This window comes from Podarcis filfolensis (assembly GCF_964270895.1).
Source record: "Podarcis filfolensis genome assembly, chromosome: 17".
Classification (NCBI taxonomy): domain Eukaryota; kingdom Metazoa; phylum Chordata; class Lepidosauria; order Squamata; family Lacertidae; genus Podarcis; species Podarcis filfolensis.
In genome coordinates, this window is record NC_139621.1 from 32192103 (window position 1) to 32210216 (window position 18114).

General features: G+C 44.5%; 2 protein-coding genes across 9 annotated transcripts in view; one reads left to right on the plus strand and one right to left on the minus strand.

The window, feature by feature from the left end:
- The window catches only part of TRPV6 (transient receptor potential cation channel subfamily V member 6), a 122107-nt gene extending 114075 nt beyond the window's left edge, over positions 1–8032 (plus strand). For all 4 annotated transcript variants that reach the window (XM_083593249.1, XM_083593250.1, XM_083593251.1 and 1 more), the window contains exon 15: positions 5632–8032. In XM_083593249.1, coding sequence (XP_083449375.1) covers positions 5632–5908 — 277 coding nt within the window. In that variant the 3' untranslated portion in view covers positions 5909–8032. The remainder of the gene's footprint in view (positions 1–5631) is intronic.
- A 951-nt stretch (positions 8033–8983) lies between these two features.
- Positions 8984–18114, minus strand: part of LOC310752522 (ephrin type-B receptor 5) — a 158235-nt gene continuing 149104 nt past the window's right edge. For all 5 annotated transcript variants that reach the window (XM_083593025.1, XM_083593023.1, XM_083593024.1 and 2 more), the window contains 5 exons: positions 15623–15838; positions 13606–13755; positions 13289–13482; positions 11097–11252; positions 8984–10056 (listed from right to left, as the gene is read on the minus strand). In XM_083593025.1, coding sequence (XP_083449151.1) covers positions 9948–10056; positions 11097–11252; positions 13289–13482; positions 13606–13755; positions 15623–15838 — 825 coding nt within the window. In that variant the 3' untranslated portion in view covers positions 8984–9947. The remainder of the gene's footprint in view (positions 10057–11096; positions 11253–13288; positions 13483–13605; positions 13756–15622; positions 15839–18114) is intronic.

Sequence of the window (18114 nt, forward strand, 5' to 3'; positions counted from 1 at the left end):
CTCGTGTGCTCCCAAAATTAGTTTGGGATGGGGATGGGAGAACCCCAGGAACAGCACACAGGAGGAGGGTCAGTCTGTCTAACAAGCCAAAATGCTTGCCCTGATGGGACGATTGCCTTAGTGTGATGTTGAATTCATCTCATTATTTTTGCAAAACTTTCAGGTCAGCAACGGTTTTCAGGTTTGTCTGTGCCTACCCCCTGTGCCAGGACAGTATAACAACAAGAAATGTATAGAACCCCATCTGAAAAAACTTTGTTGCCTACGAACCCCTTTTAGAGCCCTGAAAATTCCTCTGGTGTTTTGGCCAAGCAGGGACCTCCACATTCACGGCCAAATTTTGCTTTAGGCAACATTTCCTGGCAACTCCCAACTATTATAATTCACAGTGCTGTGTTGGTTTGGTGGGATTCTTCCCTTGTGCTGTGGCTGCTAAACAAGAAATCTTGTGCTTTTTTGTGTGTGTTGCATACATTTAGATTCCAGCATGATCTAAATTTGCCTATCTTTGCAAATCTTATTTGGAGTCGGGGGGGGGGGGAGTTAATTATTATACTTCAGCAAATCGAAGCATACGCACAAATGCCTTCTTCCCAGATGTCATGTGCTGGCACTGGGTTCTCTGTTGTGTACTATGTGTACATCTGATACACTCCTAACCTCTGGTGTTATTAAAATTAATAGCTTTGCCAACACTAGTTACACAGGCAAACTGTGACCGTGCTAAGTTTCAAGCTGCTGTGATCCCTGCAGCACTTTCCAATAAATTAATGGCCATACTTTTCTTTCACAGCAGGTGGAAACTATATTGCTTTTTCTCGTTAACCTTCAGTTTATGGAATAGTTTGACATATTTTGTTCAAACTTTCCAAAACAATAAACAAAAACCCCTTTGCCGCTTTGGAAAATTCCACAAGTGACATAGGCGAATAATTCTGGAGAGTCAGGATCTCATGTAAACATTACACTATAATGGTTTCAGGTTGCAATCCAGAAGGATAACGTTAGCAACTGAACACCTGTTGTGCTTAGAGCAATATTACAACATTTCTCTTAAAAGTTAGCACTGGAGAAATGGAAACTCCCATTCAGCAAGCCAAGTTCTAATTATTTTCATTCGGTTTTCATTGCTTTCTGTACATTTCTAGTGTAGAGGCTGTTGGATTTGATGATTTTCTGTTTACCTTTTTCTCCAAGGTCCATTTCACAGCAACAAACCTGGGCTTTCCAGGCATGGTCTGCGATTTAAATCTCTCAGTCCAAACTCCCATTTTTGTTGCTCTGGAGCTTTCCTTGCAAAAACCTGTGCTTCAAAGAGCAAACATCAATCTGCAGGAAACCCGAATTGACGTTTGCTCTGATTGAGCGTTAAATAGCATTTTGTGGGAGAAGCTCAGGACAAAAACAAACAAACCCTGTTCTGACACAGACAAGTTAAAGTGCGGACCTCTGCCTGGAAAGAGTAAGTGTGAGTAAGCCCTATGTGTACACTCAACAGGGAGCAGCAGCTACTCCCTGCTAAGTATAGGTAAAGGTAAAGGGACCCCTGACCATTAGGTCCAGTCGTGACCGACTCCGGGGTTGCGGCACTCATCTCGCTTTATTGGCCGAGGGAGCCGGCGTACAGTCATGTGGTCATGTGGCCAGCATGTATGTATATTAGATCTCCTAATACATACCAGTATGTATATTAGATCTCCTAAGATATGAACACCGATCACTCTTGGATATGTGGGAATGGGAAGAAGAAACCCAAGCTTATCATGCAGAAATGTAACAAGGTAGATCTGCTCCCAATTGCCAAATTGCTTGCTATTTTTACCAGGACACTCTACATTTCAGAATTGTACTGTAAAATGGAGAATATTGAATGCTAGCCTTCTTCAGCAATGCCCGCCCCCCAAATAGTATCACCAGTTATGCAATGTCCTCCCAAAAAGAGGGTTTGCATCATCAACATCATAAAAAAAGACACAAAATCTGCACAAAATTTATATATGGCAATTTGCATCAATATACAAATTTACAAATACAGTGGTACCTTGGTAGTCAAACGGCCTGGCTCCCGAATAAATTGGCTCCCGAACGCCGCAAACCTGGAAGTGAGTGTTCGGTTTTCAAACACTTTTCGGAAGCCAAATGTCTGACGCGGCTTCTGATTTGAGTGCAGGAAGCTCCTGCAACCAATCGGAAGCCGCATCTTGGTTTTTGAACGGTTTTGGAAGTCGAAAGGACTCCTGGAATAGATTAAATTCGAAAACCAAGGTAACACTGTGATTTCTGTAATTTAAATAGAAATGCAATGTATCTCAGGATAGTGGTTTCTCTAAGTGCTGCTAAGTGTTGATAAGTGATGCCAAGGTCCATGCTTTCTATCTTTTCTGGTTCCTTATCTTTAAAGCAGACTTGGACTGGACAGCCCTCAGACAGTTGACACTTTCAGACAGAGGACTGTCCTCTGATCGCCCTTCAAAATTGAAGATTTGTCTTCTGTAAAGCAGGGCTCATAACCTCCCTTAACCACCCTCCTCAACAATACACAGAGACCCTCCAAGCACTGCATCAGCACTCGCTGCTAACTTGAATTTTGGGAGTTGGCACAGAAATGGTAACAGCTGTTAAAGGCAGGAGGCCGTCGCTCTCATAGCTCCATATAATTGAATTAGTTGCGTTTGCAAGGAGGGTAATTCTACCTCTTTGCCTAGGGGGTATGACAAAGTGTGGAGTGATTTGTCATGATTGTCTCGATCTGGAGATGCCCCATTGATCTCTGCACCGCCACCCCATACTTTCCCCAGCAGAACACAAGGGGGAAGCATTTCTTTCCCCTGGACGGACGTACAGTTTCAGGCCACTGAGAATGGAAGCTTCATATAATCTTTATGTCGTAAGACTGAAGCTGCATTCAAGTGGAAGAGCTTTGCTCTGACAGTTGTGCATCTCCCTTGAGTGTTGAACTATGGTGGGAAACGGGGAGCAGAGGAGAGAGAAGACCTTGCCCGTTTCTCTCAACAGAGAAACAAATGTGGAGGATATCTTTGGTGCAGTTTATGTATTGGACCAGCTCCACACATACCGTCACCCCCCATGGGCTGCTGGTGCAATATCTGCATAGGAAGCTGTTTCTCTTTATGTAGGTTCTCCACACGTTGTTCAACCCTGATTTTCTCAGGTTCTAAATCAGTCATCTGCGGCCTACACCAGGAGAGCAGGATTTCTGCTTCAGGTGCCCTCCTTCCAACTTGGGCAAGGTGGATGTGGACAGCAGTAGGTCAGCCCCACTTGCCCCGCATCACATGAGGTTTTTAGAACACTTGAATGGGGCTACTGCCAAAGGACTGCCATCGTTTTGAGATAAAGGTTGAGCCGCTCATTTTGTGGGACAAATGCACAAGTGGCCTGTTAACGTATTTTTTTATGGTTAGCAATTGGACCATTTCACTACTGCAGCTAGTCAGCGAAGCCCATGGATATTTGTATATAACATACAGTGGTACCTCTGGTTACGTACTTAAATGGTTCCGGAGGTCCATTCTTAACCTGAAACTCTTCTTAACCTGAAGCACCACGTTAGCTAATGTGGCCGCCTGCTGCTGCCGCGCCGCCGCCGCACGATTTGTGTTCTCATCCTGAAGCAAAGTTCTTAACCCAAGGTAATGTTTCTGGGTTAGCAGAGTCTGTAACCTGAAGCGTATGTAACCTGAAGTGTATGTAACCCAAGGTACCACTGTACTATAAACAACTCTGCCAAGGGGTAAAAATATAACGCCATATCCCAAAGCAACCTTACTGCATCATCAGATAGGTTTGCTACTCTTAAAGGTCAAATCTGAGGCAACCAGCAAGGGGGCGGGGAAGGATGATTGCAAATAACGTTCATTGATTTCAATATTTGCTCTGAAAATAGTGCATTTGAAGTGATGCAAGTTGGGCAATTTTATTCTGTGGACTTAATGTTCTTCCAGGGACGCTTTTTCTTTAGGCAGCATCACTCCCGTCAAAATGTGATTATCCAGAGACTGTCTTGTATTTGAGGGTCCTCCTTCCCATTCTGCTGCAAGGGATCCTGGGCTTCGGCCTCAAAATCCAATGCACTCACACTAATAGTTTGCATTGTTCTGCTGCTGTTCCAGTGACTCCTTTCTCCCCCTTGGCTGCTGCTTAATACCACTGGCCTGATTGTTCATTGCCCTCACGGATGAATTTGCCCAGTTGGCTGTCGCAACCCTGTGTGATGATGTGTGTTCATGATTTCACCACATGAAACATAGCATTGTTACATAGAATTGTAGAGTTGGAAGGAACCCTGAGGCTTGTCTGGGTCAACCCCTTGCAATGCAGGAATGTGCAGCTGTTCCACACAGGGATCAAACCTGCAGCCTTGGCAATATCGGCACCACACTCTAACCAACTGAGCTATCCAGGTACTTGACTTTATCCCTGAACGAATCATGTGGGTTGCCGTCACAGCCAGCAGAACAAAATGGCACTTGTGGGTGCATGAAGCTGAAGACTACAAGGGGCTAGAAGCAGCAAAATGGAGCCACAAAGAGCAACAGCACCGAAAGAATGCAAATATATTTTCCCACAAGTTTTGAAAAATTGCTGAAAATGGCAGGCACTTCCAAGACCCTATGATTATATTAATGCAGAAATGGTTTTGGCACGGCATTTGGAAGAGAGGGAAATGTGGGGCGTGACATGTTCTTTTTAGTCCTGTTCTTTGGGGTGGTGGTGGCACATAGTACTGGGTTATGGGGGCATATCATATACAGGGCACTGGCTCTGTAGAGGATTCTGCATTTGTGCAGGGAATCTATTCTTGGTGCCTGTCTGATTCTGCACCCCTGTAGTTTGGAGGGGAAATGAATGAACCTGCCAGCAGGGTTAGTGGGCTCTTGTAAACTGCCATTCAGAAAATGGCCTTCGTGGAGTATAATCATAGCTGTATTGTCTTCTTGCTAATCTGCGTTGAGCTCTTACTGGTCATGATCACATGCATAATTAATTCTGGCCTACTTAGCTTCCAGCAAATCTTGTGCAAATGAATCCCACAGGTTAAATTTATGCACTGTATAGTAAAAGTGCCAGATGATGGGGAGAGAAATTGGCCAAAGCTGATTGCCTTCTCTTTGCTGCTGCTGCTGTGCTAGGGGAGTCGGAGCAAGGAGAACAGATTTCCTCTCTCTCCTGATTCAGAATTTAAAAACAAGGACATAGTGCATCAGTTATGGGGGAAAGGTAGAAGGCCTTTCACAGAATTCACAAAATGTTAAGTTTAAGGCAAAACAAAAGTAAAGCATCTTGGTCCATCCTGCTCCCCCAACTCCAAGTTGAGCAGTGGTTTGGGTTTCTCTGGATTTTTAGCTTTCATTTCACTAAGTCTCTCCAGCCCTTTTCCAGAAGAAGTTTCAAGGATATTTCTAGTTATGAGTCTAAAGGCAACACTGTGCCCGATAGACTCCCATACACCTTTGGCTCAGGTTTTTGACAAGTTTTTAATGCTACAGTTGGCCATGCTGATTTAACATTACAGTTAGTCACAACAAAGCTATTTTGTCTTCAGCTTGGAATGAGGACCAAACCTGGGCAGTAAACCGTTTCCTCTTTTTGTTTCTCTCTTGCCTGTAGGGTTGAAAGTCGTTGTGAAAACCGGCAGCCGAAGCAGCCTAAAACATTTGAGCCCCACCGAAGGGATGCCTTTGAAAAGTACCTGAAGCGCAAATTGCCAGATGGAGGACAGACTTGCTCAACGAGGCAGCTGCCCATTGGCACTCCTTCTGACACACCCAATTTATCGCGGAGGAGCTCAAACTGCGGCTGGGACATCATAAGGCGCAACACTTTGGTCCAGCTTCCAGGATACACCAACCATGCTATGGAAGAGGAAGAGGTCTATCATGTGTGAGCGTGGGAACTGTTGCCCTTGTGCCTGTGGAAGAGTCTCCTTGTGACATAGGGGCTAGAGGCCACTCAGGGCTATTGTAATGGCCACACTTATTTAAAATTCTCTGGCACTGACAACAAATGACTGTTGATAGTTTGGAGCCCACAATTGCTGCAAGGAGAAGACCCGGGAAGGTCTTCTCTGGTAAAAGTGCAAGCAAGCACGCCAACATCAGAGAATTGTTACAAGTCCAGGAGAACTTCTTGGGAGACGACCAAGATTGTAGCATCCTTTGAGGACAAAGACTCTGTTTTCCCCAGAACTTCCCATGAGTGTTGCAGATCTTATACCTTGAGTGGTGACTGAGACTGGGTCTAACTTTTCTTGCGTTCTTGGAGAATAGATTTCCTCCTGCAGCCACTACTGCATGTTTCACGGAACTCCAGGTGGGGTCAAGAGCTGGTAATATCCGTAAGTTTATATATGGCTGTCGAGAGCAAGAAGAGATTCTAAGGAATAAGCTAGTCCCGCTGGGATACAGTTCACCACACCTTTGCCAGTAGTGAAAGGTAAATCCAAGGGGGGTGGGGAACAACAGCTATGGCAAGGAGGATTGGAGATACTGCTGTCTTGTGTTGCTGCTGCTTTGCCTCTTCTCACCCTGGTCATGTGTAGCATGCAACGGTGTGTGTGAGAGACGGGTCATTTTGTGCATTTTTTCACCCCCCCCCCCTTTTCGCGATTGCTCCTTGTAGCATCTGGTTCCACCCCAGAGACTCCTAGGAGCTGGTAAATGAAGGACATTCAGCCCCTTGGGGAATGTGTTGCACTGCTCAGCCGAGCTGAAGAGTATGGAGTTAGTTACTAACACGTAGTTTAAATCTAGACTTGGGCAACCGAAACCTCGGCCTCCTGGCCCTGCACTTGGATGTAAAAAGGGAATAGCTTTGCAGTTTGCAGTCTAATTTTAGGAGAGTTTTTAAGGTCTGTTGCGGCTGCTGCTTCTGATCAGCAGCTCATTTTCTTCAGGTTTGGGGAGCGAGTCGTTTTTCTGCATGCTCTCTCGCACTCTGCTCTCTCGTGCTCTGTGCACTGTCTTCTGCTCTTTGGCTTTTCATTTTCTTGTTCTGAGCTCCATCTTTGGCTGCTTCTTGCTTTGTGCTCTACACTCTCTCTTTGTTCTCTCTCTCACTGTGTCTCTTTCTCTCCTCTCAGTCTTGCTTGCACTCACTCTCCCCACCCCTGCTTCAGACTGTTCCTTGTGCAAGTTATATTTTAACCCATTTATCATCTCTAGTCTCCTCTTCGGTGTTTCTTCCAGGAGATCAGTATTCCTGCTTGCCTGCCTTATTATTGCTGAAATGTGACAATGCAGAGATTGCACGGCTACTGCCGGAAACGGCAACCCTGGGTCTCATCTGCCCTTTGAGGCCTGTCTAGTAAACTAACATGTGGAACGTGACAAGATAGCATAGCATCTTCTGCTTCCTACCCTGTCAGTGAAGTAGAGGAGAGGGGCAGAGAAGCTTGCAACAAGGGGGTGTCACATGACATGTTTTAGTTATCTATACGTTACTGGGGGTGAAATGAGGAAGCATTCTGGGGCTATCATTGCCACCCCTCTGGTGGAAAAAAGTAGATCGCTGCTAATTTGATTAATTATATTCTTTTTTTAAAAAAAATGTCATTTCCTACCATTGAGGCTGAAGTTCATAAAAAGGTTGGTGGAGAAAATTAACAGGGAGAGGTTAGTAACTAGCCCAGTCAGTGCTCACCAGAGTTCCTTGTTAGTGATACTGTGCTTTAAACCTCATTTCCCTGTTTAATTGTACATGTGAATTTTGCCTTCATCTTCCTAGGTCTCTGTTGTCAAATTCAATCAAATGTTCTGCTGAGACCTTCAATTCTTTAGGTTTAATTTTGGTGTCAGAGGGTAACTTTAGAAGAGTGCAGTGTCCATTCTGTATTGTGTTGTTTGCAAACATGGCGTGTGCAATCTATGTCTTGGTTGAAGTAATTATAATTTTAAACCTGAGCTATGTTAAATACGGAATCCAGAGATTCCTTTGTCCTGGGTTCATATGGATCCATTATTGAACATTTTCTCTAAAGCTCCTGTTACAAAATACATTTTTTTAAATGCTACATCTGCACAGGTCTATTTATTTTAGATGGTTCTAGGCTGCCTTTCTGGAAAGAATCCTCTCAATAACAGCATAGTGACCCTTGTTTTGCATGTTCAAATGTTAACACTGTAATGTTTTAAAAATATGACTGCCAACATTTTCTAGCACACCAGAACTTGGATGCCAATTTCTTTCCAGTGGGAATTGGTGACTACTTCTGCCTTTATACTTATTACATTAATCCAGAGACCTTGGGCAGCAGGGTCACCCAAGAGTTCCCCCCTTACCTGCTGCAATGCATACATACAGATTTGATTGAGCTGTGGGGTGATACGCCCTCCTCTGCACACATTCCAACTTCCTGCATCAAATGCATGATATACATTCACTGAAACCGATTGCTAAAGGCACACTGCTAAAATGTAGTGCATTGCCTTGAGGCCACAATGCAGAGCTGTGCATGGAAGTGGACTTCCCCTAATACTCAGTAGCTTAGGTTGCTGACGCTGCATGTGTGATGCTCAACATATATGCAATCTCCTTGGATGTCCAATGCCCCTCCTGAGCACTGCAGTGTTGATGGGGAGCTGCCTCCCCATTCACCTTGTGTTGTCCCTGGGAATGCATTTATTTCTTCTGCAGAATTTTATTCTGCCTTTCCACCAGCTTATGTATTTGCTGTGCATCTCCACCCCACTGTCTGCCAGCAGGACACCACCTGCATATAACCACAAGTTAAAGGGATCATTTGTATTCGATGTCGGGTGAAAAATCTTTCTGCACTTTTGCATCTGATCCAGGCACTTTTTCAAGGAGGGCGAGCGGTAAAAATAATGCAAAGTACAACGTGGTCCATCCACACTGCTGCCTGCATGTAGTTCAGCATCAAAAACTGCATCTTAAAAGTGCTGGCATTGGATCAGAAGCAGATCCGTGTGTTCATCTAATAAAGCCTAGGGAACACAATTAATTCCCCTGTCAAATATTTTATTTCATTTCTGGTGGTATGAATATCCAGTTGGAAACTGCCAAGAAGGAACCTTCTGCTCTCTAAACAGAATCGCATCCCTTTCCCAGTACCTGATTACTAAAAAGCTGCTATCCTGGTTCCCTCCTTTGGGAGGATGAATGCAGGACCTATAGCTGCCCCCGAATGTTTTGGTGCCTGAGGTGGAAAACCCAAATGCCCCCACCCCTCCCTAATTAATACGGGGCCCAACCCACCCTGTGAAGTCCTCCAGTGCAAGTCCCACTCAAAATGAGCTGGACACCACCCCTGTGGATTGTGCCCAAATGGGTCAGGTCTGCTTGCTTCCCGCTTTGCCACCCTATGATTGGTGCCTAAAACTCACTGTCTGAGATGCCATCTTGCGTCGCTGTACAGCTGTCTTTGCCAGAACGAGGATGTGGGGTGGTGAAGCTTGCTGCTTTTCTCAAAACCAAATCCCACCGGTTGGAACAAAAGCTTCAAAGGGATTTCTTTTTGGCATCAAGAGTCTTTCGGCTTTCAGTTTCAACTCTATATTGTGCCTGATCCGGCTCAAGAGACGTCTTTGAGAGGCTGCCAACCCAAAGTACAAAGCCCGCTGGCCGGCCCAGGCATAGAAATGGCAGCAGGTTCGTTTTGAACTCCAAAACTATCCTTCCAGCTCTACCCTGTGTTCTAATTCCCCAACCCACTTCAATGTACAAGTCAACCCTTATCTAAATACCACAGGATTTGTAGTGTCTCAAGTTATGGTTTTTTTAAAAAAACAAAACAAAACCCTGAACAACAAAAAAATAACCCTACAAATCTCCAAGAGCGCCGGTCTGTGATGTGGAGGGCAACATCTCATGCACCCTCCATCAATGTTTGAAATTTACTCCTCCGTCTCCCTTTTACAACAAAAGGTTCGTTTCAATATCCATGTCCTTGGCGTGTGCTCTCTCTGTCAGACCTCAACAGGCTCCAGCTGATTGAGATGCACCCGCATGAGTTGGATGCTGTTGAGAATCTTCTTCTGATGGCCAACTAGGCTGATGCCAATGTGCTGGATGTCCCTGGAAGTAAAAGAAAAAGGAAAAAAGGGAGGAAGAACTTAGATGGGGTTTTTGTTCTCTGCGTTGCCAAACTCACATATGTTATTTTTAGAAAGGTAAATAAATAGTGTTTCGGCTGGTTTTTCCTCGTCAAGTCAAAACCTTCAACAACAGAAAAGGTTTATATGTTTGAAAATTAAATAAGCAAATAAAAGGCAGGAAGTTCGTATGAAATTTGCTAATGGTTAGGTAAGGGAATCCTTCCAGAAAAAGGAATGTGACATTGGGAATGCTCTGCTACACATCCACCTTACAATTCTTTTGCATTGTTTTATCGATACAAATGTGTGCAAAACTAATATAGAAGGGTGGGGGGAGTTGCAAAAGAACTGAAGGAATTTGAAGCCACAGCATCCTGCAGATGCTTCAATGTGGACATGATTTTAAGAAAACCACTGAATCAAATTAGAATTTAGGACACACAGAGAGGGTGATGCCTATTCATCCCTGTTAAAAAGAGCAAAGGGTAATAAGGGAAACCCAACAGAGTGGGATGACGCAGAAGGTACTATTGGGGAAAGGTAAAGATACGGAGGAAGGACTGCATTTTTACATGATAATGTGAACTAAGTACACTATACGAACAGCTGCAGAGCTCTTATTTTAACTTATTTCTGGGATTACAAAATATGTGATGGATATGAATACGAGTTTGCAAACACATGCATCATACAGGCACATTCATCAGAGAGTCAATACTGTTGCAGCTTCCCATTAAGCGTACATTTCGTCAGAAACCCAGGATTGTATCCAACTTAAACTGAAATTGCTAAATAACTTTTGGGAGTGCAATGGAACTTCCACTCCATCTCTTCATCCTGCTCCCAAGTGTGCTTGGGGGTTGGGGTTGGGTTGGGAGATACCCCCCCCCCGGCACACAGAGGAAGGAGAGAAAGGGAGACACTCCTTTCTGCTTGCGGGAAGTCCTTCTGCACTTGCAAAGATTTAGTTGGGTACAACTCCCAGGTTTGCTGCCGCTCAAGAGGAGATGTGGCTCTTACTCTAGAGTCATGCGTGAGATGACATCGAATGTGGTCAGGCCCGCCTGGTCAAAGTTCTCCTTGTAGCGACCCATTTTAATGGCATCCAACCACTCGTGGGCATTCGTAAGTGAGGGGAAGTCTGGGGGTGAGTTGCTCAGCAGATGTTGGGACGGTCTACGAAGAAGAAAATACATTCAAAATGGGCACATGAAAATATTGATAGTCATATACTGAAAGGCAGCCATTTGGGATGTTTAAGGAGAAGGATATGAATCCTCAAACATGCAATGGGTGTGCAAAAGGGGGGCATTGTTGACTACAGCCCGGCAGTGCCCCTCCGCCAAAGCTGCAATCCTATATCCATTGAGCTGGGAAGACGCTCCACAGAACTCAGTGGAACTCTTTTTTTCTGAATAAACATGTTTAGGACTGCACTGATGGTTTTGGTGCCTTCAGTTTCCACTTTGCATATTTATTGCAAGAATTACCAATAAGATACAGGTGCATCTGCAGGAAATGCGACTGCTGCATAACATGTGGATTTGGTACTCAAAGGAACAAAAACCACATATCCTGAAGGCTCCCCACTCAGTTTTCAAGGCACAGCATTTTCTGCTTTTCCTCCTCGTAGAGTGTGAGCTGTAAGTAAAGGCCTCTTCCAGCACTGGATCAGTTTTTGGTTTGCTTTTTTAAAAATAAAACTCTGCACAAGTAGGCCCTCTTCTCCTCCTGCGAAGGATGAAACCTTGTTACACCCATGGGAAAATCCCTCCATGCTAACAGGATGCATTTCCTTCCATAGATGTGGGGCCATCTAATCCGGGCTGAATCTTTCCCTCGGGACACGAAGCATCTGGCTTTGTGAAGCTGGGAAAGGCAGATGGGAACACAGCAGCTTCCAAACACATCCTTGCCAGCTCATGCTGGGAACTCTCCCCAACTTTCCCCCAAGAGAAAAGCCTTTCTTCCTTTGCCCATTTTGCTTGCTCCTTCAGCACCTTCGCCCTTCTTCACCTGCTGGGATCTGCCCCATTCAGCCACAGGGATCATTCCCCCTCAGGGACTCTCCTTGCTTAGCATCCCAATCAGGGACCCAGGGAGTCTGCATGCTGCTGGTCCACTAAAGAAGAACAGCATCTTTTCGACAATAACAGACCTGCTATAGTGTGGGGTGGCTGAGAGTATGAACTCTGGATCTGAAAATCCCTGGTTCATAGCAGTCAACTCCTAGGGGCCGGGGTCTCTTCAGCCCCCCTGCCCAATAAAATATTTGAGGGGACTGGGCCCTCCAAAGTTGATGGGCATTGCCACTCAAATGGTGCGCATGTGGCACATATTGTGATCGACTTACCTGGGCCCCCCAATATTTTATTCAAGTTGGCACCCCTACGCTGGTTCAAATCTCACCTCCATTATGACCCGAGGCCTTAGGCAAACTATTCTTCTACCTTAACTTCAGCCCTTCAATCCACAGTATAGGGATAATAACACAGACCTACATGCCAGGGTTGTTGTACTATGATGTATACTCTATGCCTGGGGAAAGTACTATGTAAGAGCTAAGTGTTATCATGGTTATTTTGCATCAGCTTCTTTTGGAGCTATCAGAATACATTTGGGAGAGAATACGCTGTGCCCTATGAAGGCTCAAATACTAAAGACATTCTTGGGTCTTCCATGAGCCAAGGAGTGTCATGCCTAGATAGCTCAGTTGGTTAGAGTGTGGTGCTGATAACACCAAGGTTGCAGGTTCGATCCCTGTGTGGGATAGCTGCATAATTGTCGGGAATTGAACTAGATGATCCTTACGAGTCCTTCCTAACTCTGCAATTCTATGAGTCTATGATTACCACCCTCCTCTCCCACATTGCTGTGACGTACACTCAAAACTCTACTTATCACCCAAACTCAAATGTTAAAGGACTTCCTTTGCTAACCCCAGGCACTGTAAAGCATCTGAAAACGGAACTTTTGCTGTCGCAAATCACTATGCAAAGTGAGCTTCTGTGATACATTTCAAACATAACGTGTGTGTGTGTGTTTTCTGGGTTTCTTGATGAAAAAATATTTTTGTCTGCGGGAGGCACCAGATTCCAGGTCAACCCACCAAATAAATATCAGTCACTTCCCAGTTTCGAATTGCAGCTCTTCCCTCCATCCCTTCTGCTTGCGGATCGTACTTCAAAGTCTACTCCCATCCCATGTCTCACCTGCTGTTTCCTGTGCCAGTAGCTTTGAGGGCAGACGGCTTGCGGATCATCTTGTCTAGGGCGCTGACGATCTGCTCAAATTTGGGCCTCTGGACCCGTTCCTTCTGCCAGCAGTCCAGCATCAGGAGGTGCAAGACAGTGGGGCAGTCCGGGGGAGGGGGCAGGCGGTAGTCCTGGTCAATAGCATTGATGACCTGCAATGCATTAAGACATGTAGGTCAGGATATAGATAGCCCCACTGTGGCATGGATGAAGGTCTCCCGCCAGCAACACCATGGGTAGATGGAAAGCAGCGTCTGCTCCATGTTAGGACTTACATCCTGATTGGACATGTCCCAATAGGGCCTTTCGCCATAGGACATGACCTCCCACATCACAATGCCATAGCTCCAGACGTCGCTTGAGGATGTGAATTTGCGATACTGGATGGCCTCTGGGGCTGTCCAGCGAATGGGGATCTTGCCGCCCTAGAGGAGGACGAGGAAGAAAATGAGTAAGCAGGGAATATTTATCAACTCAAAACAAGTGTGTTTAAGGCACATTCAGCCTTGACATTTGGCGGAAAAGATGCTATTTTATCTATCTGCTTATTTAGAGAGTTTTCTGATTAAGTAGTCTATAAATATTTCTAAGTGGTGAACATAAATTGATAAAACGCAGCAAAACCCACAAAACTGTTAGAATCAAATATGCATAAAAGAATTACTGAAGAACTGTGTTTTGTAAGGATCGTAAGTATTCTATTTTATATTTTCTTTCTCTTTATTATTCTTCATTTTTGATACTGCGTTTTATTATCTTTTCATAAGAGATTTTAGTGCTCAATATGTTAAAAACCTTCGATAAAACTGCCAAACAGGATAAAAAACAGATACAAATCACGAAAAGCTTTTAAAGCAACTATAAATAACTAAATTATAAGTCTAGGCAGGCTTGCGGGGAAAAGTTTTCAGTAGGTGTCTAAAGCATAATAATAATAATAATAATAATAATAATAATAATAATAATAATAATACCCCACCCATCTGGATGGGTTGCCCCAGCCACTCTGTGTGGCTTCCAACACATATAAAACCATAATAAAACACCAAACATTAAAAACTTCCCAATACAGGGCTGTCTTCAGATGTCTTCTAAAAATAATAGCAGTAAGATTGCCTGGCTACTGCCAATAGACAGATTTACAGAGTATAGGTTCTGTCACACTAAAAGACTCTTCACAAATGTGGAACAAACATTATATCACATTTGTAAAAAATGTGCAATAGGCACATATTAGGCAAGGCATCTCCAAGGCTTAAGTAAACTGGCTCCAAGGTATTAAGCGCGTTATATATCAGTAATAAAATCTTGAAACTGGCCCAGTAACAAATTGGGAGCCTATGCAGAGTTTTGAGTACAGGTGTAATATGCTGACAGGATCTGTCAGCAATCATGCCACACATTTTGCACCAACTGCAGTTTCTGCATTCGAAAAGTGCCACAAGCTATTTTATAGTGTTTTCCCCACCTCTCAAAACAAAAGCCACTTCTTTCAGCCCCAAGGTGAGCTCTGAAAAAGATGGCACTGCAGGTTTCTGGTATGCTTGCAGGTGAAACAAAGAACAGCCAGTTCCTTCCCCGACTCCAATTATGTTGTGACTGGAAGGGGCACCTAATGGCTAGTACACATGACACCTGTCGATCCAATCATTCGAGTGAGTTTCGTTTTTTTAAAAGAATGAAATGGGTGTGTGTGTGTCAGCTTACTTGGCTACCCAACGCTAGTTACACTAAATCTGCCAATAACATAAGTTTTCCTTGAAGTTGCCTGGTCTGGAGACATAAGGACCCCTGACCATTAGGTCCAGTCGTGACCGATTCTGGGGTTGCAGCACTCATCTCGCTTTATTGGCCGAGGGAGCCGGCGTACAGCTTCCGGGTCCCTCGGCCAGCATGACTAAGCTGCTTCTGGCGAACCAGAGCAGTGCACGGAAACGCCGTTTACCTTCCTGCCAGAGCGGTACATATTTATCTACTTGCACTTTGACGTGCTTTCGAACTGCTAGGTTGGCAGGAGCAGGGACAAAGCAATGGGAGCTCACCCCATCATGGGGATTCAAACCACCGACCTTCTGATCGGCAAGTCCTAGGCTCTGTGGTTTAACCCACAGCGCCACCTGCGTCCCAGGTCTGGAGACATCCCACCCCCTAAAAAATTGGGTTGCATTTCACGTTAGGTGGAAGTTTGACGGCAAAACTGACCTTGACAAAACACAAACTGGTTCCTATAGGACCTGTCCGCCTGAATATTGGAGGGTGGCGAACAAGCCCTTTTCCTGAGCGCGAACTCACCAAGGCTCCCGTGTATGTTGGGTTTGAAGCATCATCCTCCAAGAACCTTGACAAGCCAAAGTCTGACACCTTGCAAACCAGGTTGCTGTTGACCAGAATATTGCGAGCCGCCAAATCCCGGTGGACGTAATTCATGTCGGACAGGTAGCGCATGCCGGCTGCTATGCCGCGTAGCATGCCCACGAGCTGCAGAACGCTGAACTGCCCTTCCTTTTGCTGTGGACGGCAAACACGAGAGAGAAGGGTCTGAGTGGAAGACTAACAAGAGACTCCTCCTATCCCCTGACCCAAAGGAAGACCATTGCTGGGAGGACAAGATGGCCGCCGTGATTGAATACCATGACACAGAGTGGTGACCTCAGGACTTTGGTTTTCCCCCCATGTCATCAAAGCAGAGCTAGTAGTGCAATGATCTATAAGTTAGCCAAAGCCCTAAGAGGGCTATTTGTAAATAAACTATTGCTATGAAGTGAAACAAGAAGGCCTAATGAGCCGTTTGCTTGGGCTTTACCACTTCAGACTGTGGGGGTGGGGAGCTCAAAAGACTGAATGCTCCTCCAAACAAAATGAATGCACCAAGGAGAAGGGTTCTTGCATATCTTCACCATTAAGTTTTCTACATGGGGTAATTATTTTTGAGAGGAAAAGCATTCAATCGTGTAACACCCCCACCCCGTACCCTCACCTCCACTGGCAATCTGATGTGGTAGAACCCGACCTCTGTTACCCCACCGCAGTGAGAACCAGGTCTAAGGTTTTATTGCTGCAGAAACAGAAATGTTAGAAAATGAATGCAAACAACATGGAAGCACCAGGAATTGTAAATATTTGGAGGAGGCTTGGAAGCTGAGTCGGTTTATAGGAAACAAGAAAGGATGAAAGGACACAGCTTCAAGGACGGCAATGCTTTTGGAAAGGCAAATAAAAAAGTTATAAGCTTTTAGAGATGTTATTAAAGCAAGATCATTTGAAGAAATTAATACCTTCAAATAAATAGGGGGGAATGGGAATCAGTTAACTACACAACAACAAACTGCTCATTACTTGAGGGATTTCTAACAATAAATTCAGCATGACATTGCTGTTGTTGTTTTAAAAAAACCCAGCATAAATATACAGACTTGACCTGTGAACATAATACCTGATTAGAAAATCCAGAATCAGATGAAGGGCTGGAGTTATTAAGCGTTTAAAAGTAAATAAAGCTCCTGGCTGAAGTGGAATTGCCAGCTGAATTGTTCTGGCATAAAATCACAATTTTATAAAGTTGGGTCTAACTGTAGGTGATATTACTAAATTCTGGAGTCCAACAAAAAAAGCCATTATCTTCAAAAACCTGTAAAAGTTTCATTCAGCCTCAATACCTTCTCACCAACGTTTTTTAAAGAATATATTAAATCAAGATTTTCAGTTCATTGCAACCATCTTTGCTAATTGCTTAAATGCATTCAGTGTGCATTCCTTCAAGGGAGGAGAGATAATTTTAGAAGGGTTATGGACATGCTCCTTCAAGCTAAAGCTATCCGAGTTAGAGGTTTATTCATGGACGCAGGAAAACCTCATGGAGCTGAAGAGAGACTCCTTGATAATGTGCCTTTTAGCCTGGGATTTAAAGCAAACATCTATTTGAGAACCAAGGGTGGAATTCAACATAGCGTAGCTCAGTGGGGTATGCCTGCACAGAATGAGGTCGGCTTGTGCAATGGGACTTTTCACTTCTCTACTCCTCCCCCTTTGCACCCCCATTAACCTGTTCTGGGTCTCCCCCCCAACTCAGCCCTTCAGAGCAGATTTAGAGGATTAAGGTATTGGGGGGGGTGAGAGGGGGCAGGAAAAGTCCCATTGCACGAGTGAACTACAAGCAACTTAGCTGAATCCTGAACCCCCTTCATTTTTTAAAATGTAAACTTCTATAGTGGCTGTGCTGCTATAGGTTAGGTGCCCACTTTAGGTCAGGTTGTGATCCAGCGGTGGATTCTGACACAATAGCTAAACATCACAGCTACAGATTCTAGAAAGTATTGGGTTCTTTGTGTGCCTGTTCTTCCGATAGCAAGTTCAAGGTAATGCCACTCAGCTGAAATCCTAAATATACTTACTAGGGAGTAAGTTAATCGTGATTAGAAGTGGAGTTTACTTCAGAGTAAATATGCATAGCACTGCACTGCTCAAGAAAGGAATTCAGACACAGAACGTAAAATATTTCTCCGTCAGGAATGCCTGAATTCAGCATTTGTCAATTGCAAAGATGAACTGATCTGACCGGCCCCTACTGGATTAATGTGTGGATTAGAATTTAGTGACCTACTGGCCTTAGCACTTCCCAAATGTTCACAGCTCAAACCGTACCCCACCCCCACCGGAATGTTTTTTGAGAGAAAATATACCTAGAGATCTGTATTTTGAGAGAAAAGTTTTCAAACATGTACTTACATACATATCTCTAAATGTGAATTTTCATTTGTGTGTGTGTTTTAAACAGATTAATGTGG